The 6,757-nt window shown below is 32.8% G+C and overlaps 1 protein-coding gene across 2 annotated transcripts in view; it reads right to left on the minus strand.

Moving 5' to 3' along the window:
- The window catches only part of LOC119577174 (E3 ubiquitin-protein ligase mib1-like), a 30,665-nt gene extending 24,157 nt beyond the window's left edge, over nt 1-6,508 (minus strand). For both annotated transcript variants that reach the window (XM_037924889.1, XM_037924888.1), the window contains exons 1-4: nt 6,300-6,508; nt 2,337-2,478; nt 1,987-2,158; nt 44-278 (exon numbers count right to left, since the gene is read on the minus strand). In XM_037924889.1, coding sequence (XP_037780817.1) covers nt 44-278; nt 1,987-2,158; nt 2,337-2,478; nt 6,300-6,401 — 651 coding nt within the window. In that variant the 5' untranslated portion in view covers nt 6,402-6,508. The remainder of the gene's footprint in view (nt 1-43; nt 279-1,986; nt 2,159-2,336; nt 2,479-6,299) is intronic.
- Between the last annotated feature and the right edge of the window lie 249 nt (nt 6,509-6,757).

Genomic DNA, 6,757 nt, shown 5'->3' on the forward strand with positions numbered 1-6,757 from the left:
TGATGAAAAAGAAAATCTTACCATTTCCATATGCAATCCTTACCATTCCCTCAAAGCCAACACGATACAGATTCTTAGCCCCATTATCCCATATGACATAAGCAGCTGATCTAGGGGACGCCGCCGACCAGTCCTGAATCTCAGAAACCTTTCCTCGTCGTCCATTCCCTCCATCCTGGTCTTCCCACTGCCAATCCACTCCTCGCACTACTCTTGCACCAGGGAAGATTCCTCGTATTCCTATCTTTTTGCTTTTCCGTCTTGGCTCTAATAATACTCTGCAGAGTAATATTAGATAAAGTAAGTAATGAGCGCCAACTCAATCAACAGATGGTGGTAGCTCAAATGCATTTTCAAATACACATTATCATAATCATATTTGTTTACAATAATGGACTGCCAATATTTCTCTATGTAAAAAAAAATTAATAATGATAAAAAATAAATTAATTAATTAATTAATTAATAATAAATAAACAAAAAATAAATAAATTAATAAAAATAAATAAATAAATAAATAATAACTATTGATAATAATACCAACAACAGATTTTATCACTATTACATGTGTTTGCAAATTAGTAAAAGTAGGACAAACACTAATTTGCACTCATTAACAAAAATTAAATTCTCACTGATACATGATTTATAAAATATATGTTAAAAAAAACATATGAATAATTAATGTTCTAGTAAGCTGTCATACAAACCATAAGAACATTTTTTGTATTGTTGCTTTAGGATTGCAACAGTATTATCAGAAATTATGTTTGACAAATCAAAAATATATCTGACACTAATCTATCATAAGATATCAGCATTAAATCATTGATGCTAGAAAATAATGGAGTGCACTAGCCAGTGTGGTTGAGTAAATTTCATAGGTAATGCAAAGGAGCCAATAATCAGAAATGCATTGACAAAGACAAATTCCCCCTTATCTTTGATTTTAGGGACAAGCTGATTTTTATTAGTTAACTGGAAAACAAGGGCTTTGGAAGGTTTTAGCTTGACAAATAGTGGCATCAGAGTCTTAAAACTCCAAACCTTCACAGCAAGGAAAACAAATATCATATGCCAGAAAGGTACATATAAACATGGCCTGTCAAATTGTCATTTTAGTTTATCTATTTTGTTTCACACAGATGGCTCTAAAAGCACTTTGTCACAAAGGAGCCAAATACAAGGCCTTCCTGACTAACCTGTTTACCCCTTTTTCTTGATCTTTGCTCAAGTTTTTTTATTGATCCAGATGATGTGACCATCATGTCATGAAAAAATTTGGCTTGCGGGGATTGTGACACGAACATGCTGTTATGGGAAAATTTGGCTGCGAGCCGGGGTGATGCAAACTTGCGTAGTGAGAATTTGGGCTGAAGGCCAGGTTGAAGGGAATGACTCGCCACAAGTGCACAAAGTTCTTGGAGAGTGATTAGACTCATTTGGCATTTTGGAGGGGCTTTTGCATTATCTCCATTGATAAACAAGAGTGGAATGTACTGTCCTTGAGCCATGACTGGAAAAGTGTTGACTCTAGGGAGGACACTGCTTCCATGCTCAGGATCTTAACATAGCCGCCATGACCAGTGGCACAGGTTGTATTACAGAAAGTTGAATATTACAAAAGAAAATTAAAATGACACCTATAACAAAATGTTACTTATTGTTATCATTATTGCACTGAGTTATGGACTACCTAGATGATATGGAGTCAGCTGGATAAAGCAAATCAAACAACTAATATAGGCATTGGAAAATGGCAAAAAAGCCAAAAACACTTATGAAGAAAAAGGGAAATAAAAAATGAACTGTGCACCCTTTAATAAGGAAAAATGGTAAAACTGAATTACTGCTTATACTATGCCTTAAAAACAACAAATATTTGTGGAGTAAAAACAGTTTTAATGAAAGTCCAATGACATAGCTAAAGCCTTTTTCCCAGACATTTCCATGATCTTATCAAAGCATCTAGAATGAAAAAGTTACCTTTCACAGCCAATTGTAGTAATACGATAAAATCGGTGTCTTGGGCTATGCTTGTCACTGTGGTAACAAACAGAACATAGGTCATAATTGCTACACTCTGCACATTTCCATCTTATACCAAATATTGGTTGCTGTCGACATGTATCACACATAGTTCCTTCATGTTTAACTCCTGTAAAAAAATAAAAATATATGTCACAAAGAATATAGGAAACATAATAAAAATATGGAAATACAGGTATTTTATTATATATGTTAGATATAAGAAACACTAGACAACTTAAAATACATACATATAATTACTCATTTCCATAACAATAACAAATATATCTGCAAACATTCTCCCTCACCAGTTGGAGCTGAGTCGAGTACACGAAGGTCATAAGCACCAGCACATCTGTAGTTTGCCGCTGTTCCATTATCCCAAACAACAACAACTTCTTCTGGCGATTCAAAATTTCTTACAGTGCCTACATGGCCTTCCCCACCATCCTGTAAAGACAAGCATCATGAGATACATAAACAGGAAAATATAATTAAATCATATAAATGCTATTGCCTAATTTACATGAATCACATTTCCTTTATAACAGTGTTAAGCCTATTGGTTGGACTCCTTAGAATATAAAGTAACACATTTGATTCCTAAATCCTTGTAAATTTACTGCTTTAATTATATATTTTCTGATTCGAAGATTAATACAAATGCTATATTAGTTATCATATACTGTGGGTGTCTCACTAATGCATCTACTACAAAAATGACATAGAGCAGAAGCATTTTCAACATTTTTCTTTTGCTCTAGGCCTATTGTTATCTCATAGAGCAAGCTTCGCTACATAGGTTGTACTTACAATTCCAGCCACTGTCATTAATTTTATATTAGATATAATAACTCTGATTCACATGATCACATCATGAAAAAATTTAGCTGAGGGTTAATGGTGGGAATATGCCTTTATGAACATTTTTATAAAGGTTAGGGTGATGGGAATGACTTGTCATGAACGCACAAAGTTCTTGGAGGGTGATTAGACTCAGTGGGCTTTTATATTATTTCCATCAGTAAACAAAAGTAGAATGTACAATCTGTGAACCATGACAGCTCCAAAGAGAAAGGTAAACCAATTTCCAACACTGACTCTCACGTACTCCTTCTCTTGAGAAAGAAAGATTAGCTAATTCCTACTTCAATCTCGTTAAAAAATATATATCCCTTGTTGCTAGGAATAATCTTCTACCATTGTCCTCGACCAGCCACACTGGTTTGCCATGCACCTTCACAAGTCTGAATCCCTAAGTTCATGCATTCTATTGTAGTGGATACCAACAAGCTTTATTCCAGCCCTGGCTGTGGCCCAAGACTGAGTATTTCTATCTTATTGGTCAGGGAATTCATGAACCTAACCCTGGTATACACATATATCTATTAGCTTGTAGATATATGTATAGAGGTGTTTTTCCTTCTTCTTCCTTCCTTCCTTTCTTTCTTTCTTTCTTTCTTTCTTTCTTTCTTTCTTTCTTTCTTTCTTTCTTTCTTTCTTTCTTTCTTTCTTTCTTTCTTTCTTTCTTTCTTTTCTTTCTTTCTTTCTTTCTTTCTTTCTTTCTTTCTTTTCTTTCTTTCTTCTTCTTTCTTTCTTTGTTATTATTATTATTATTATTATTATTATTATTATTATTATTATTATTATTATTATTATTATTATTATTATTATTATTATTATTAATGTTTCATTCATATTGTTTTTTACCAGGAGACCAGTCAGCAACCTCATGACCTTCCACAATTTTTTCTTTTGTTGATAGAGTTTTATCTAAATTATTTTCAGTTCAGACTTTTATTTCTACTATTTGCTTTACCTCATTTTCTTTTATCTACCCTAATGGATCCAGGTCACATGACTGTCATGTCATGGAAAAATATGGCTGAGGGATGGGGTAATGGAAATTGCCATTGTAAAAAATTTGGATGAAGGCCAGGGTGACAGGAATAACGCATCATGAATTTATAAAGCTTTTGAAGTGTCTAGGCTCTAGCATTATTTCCACCAGTAAATGGATTGTATTATCCATGAGCCATGGCTAGACTCTGTTTCCATACTCATGATCTTATTCCTACCAGTGTAACTGGCAACACAGGGGTTTGTCATATAAATATGAATAATACAAAAATATTTAAAAATGAAACAAGTAACACAATATTACTTACTGTTGTTATTGCACAGAATTGTAGACTACCTAGAGATAATATGGAGTCTCATTATGTATGGAATCAGCAGGTGAAGTTACCAAGTAGTCAGTTTCTTTCAGTAAATTTAATACCATGCAAATATTCTTGACACACTGTCTAGTGGGCAGTATATAGCAGTAAACTGGACACAATTCTAATTTTAGTATATAGGTACATATGATGGTACTACAACAGGAAAAATCTAGGGAAAACCTACATTCACTGATATTTGAAATATTTTACACAGGCAAATAACATCAGAAATCAAGAAAACTAAAGCACAGAGTCCCCATACACCTCCTACTACTAAGTCTAATCTTATCTCGAGTTGCAGCAAATAACTTCCAACCACAGTAACCCTGCATAAACTATCTTTGCAAATGTAGGTTGTGATATCACAACTGTCCCTCTCCTAGAAATGATATGATAAAATACTAATATAGCAATCTCTATGGTGATCTGTACATTAAGGATGTGGTTTATTCCTTTGCTTGTGTGTGCAATTTTTTTTCACTGTCATATAAAGTAAGTGCTATTACTGATGTATATTTACAAGACATCTGCACATTCATTACTAACCTATGCATAATAATCATGTATTTTCCATTAATGCTATCTATTAAATATTTACCATGTTCTAAAATTTTAACATTTATCTAACATATAAAATTACTTCTAATTTTCAATCTACAACTAAACCAAAGAAGAAAAACATCTGATAGAAAAATGTCTATGAGAGAAACTTAAATTATGCTCCCTATGATTTGCCTTGCTTAATCTAAAAAAAAAAATAAATGAAGCCCATACTTCACTACTTTACGACAGTCAACAGCATATGCACATAATAAATAGTGGGAGTGAGTTATGTTGTGCTAAAACTACTAAGTCTAATCTTATCTCGAGTTGCAGCAAATAACTTCCAACCACAGTAACCCTGCATAAATTATCTTTGCAAATGTAGGTTGTGATATCACAACTGTCCCTCTCCTAGAAATGATATGATAAAATACTAATATAGCAATCTCTATGGTGATCTGTACATTAAGGATGTGGTTTATTCCTTTGCTTATGTGTGCAATTTTTTTTCACTGTCATATAAAGTAAGCACTATTACTGATATATATTTACAGGACATCTGCACATTCATTACTGATCTATGCATAATAATCATGCATTTTTCATTAATGCTATCTATTAAATATTTACCATGTTTTTTAATTTTAATATTTATCTAACATATAAAATTACTTCTAATTTTCAATCTACAACTAAACCAAAGAAGAAAACATCTGATAGAAAAATGTCTAAGAGAGAAACTTAAATTATGCTCCCTATGATTTGCCTTGCTTAATCTAAAAAAAAAAATAAATGAAGCCCATACTTCACGACTTTACTACAGTCAACAGCATATGCACATAATAAATAGTGGGAGTGAGTTATGTTGTGCTAAAACTCTTCATCCACGTTGAAATAGTGAAAATCATATTATTCATATAACAACATATAAGGAAAAAATGCTGGATACATTTCTCAAACTTTTTTCAACAATATACCTTGTAATTTCTTTACATTGCAAAGCCTTGCCTATTTACACAGTTAGTATTATTTAATCATTATTACTTTTGGTAAATTTCATGTTGATAACTTTTTCCTCAAAACTATAGTTAATACTTATTGAAATGCTGAGATGAATGCTAGGTTTTACCAAGAGAAAAATATTCACCTTTCTTTATTAAATGATTATATAAAAATAACATTTACAATGTATTTTCACCTTTAACATTTCATGTTACTTAGTATTCTTAACAGGCACTGTCGACTAATAAGTTTTTTTAAATCATAACACCACCATACACAAACGTCATCTCAACAAAATTAGGAATTCTTTTAAAAATCATTAGTCCTGAACAACCCATCTTGACAGATACCAGTATATATTCCCCCCCAGCCAACGTTTACAGAATTGGCAAAAGTAATTCAATACGAAAGTACATAACAAATGTGATCGCAGGCTTGTGTATAACTGTACAGCCTGTAAGATGTCTTGTTCTTGCAGCTCTCAGATCAGACAGATTTCTTTACCTGTTTTCCCCATTTCCAGTCAGGACCTCGAATGACTCTCGCACCAACACCCTCCATCATATATCTAGTGTTCCTCCCTGTGCTCGTTCCTGCAGCCTCCATGGCCCAGGGAACACCGGGAAGAAATTTGAAAAGATAAAATGGTCGAGAATCGCCCAAAATCCTGGTCGCAGACTCCGATGTTTACGTCCGACTGCATTCGAGATGGAGTGAACGTTGTAACACAGAACATTTTAGCTGAAACACGTCTCATTCTAACTGTTCCAATTTTTATTGTTCACTTTTATAAGGATAATGATGATTAATGATAAGAATAAAATTACAAAACTGAAATAAAAATGAACTTTACATCAGATGTAAATGTGCATATTTTTTTCTTCGATCGTATTAGTTTGGCTTTATTATAGAATTTAATGACATATATGAACTATAATCTGATATCTTTTAAACATTCTTGA

This window comes from Penaeus monodon, chromosome 9 (genome assembly GCF_015228065.2).
Source record: "Penaeus monodon isolate SGIC_2016 chromosome 9, NSTDA_Pmon_1, whole genome shotgun sequence".
Classification (NCBI taxonomy): Eukaryota; Metazoa; Arthropoda; class Malacostraca; order Decapoda; family Penaeidae; genus Penaeus; species Penaeus monodon.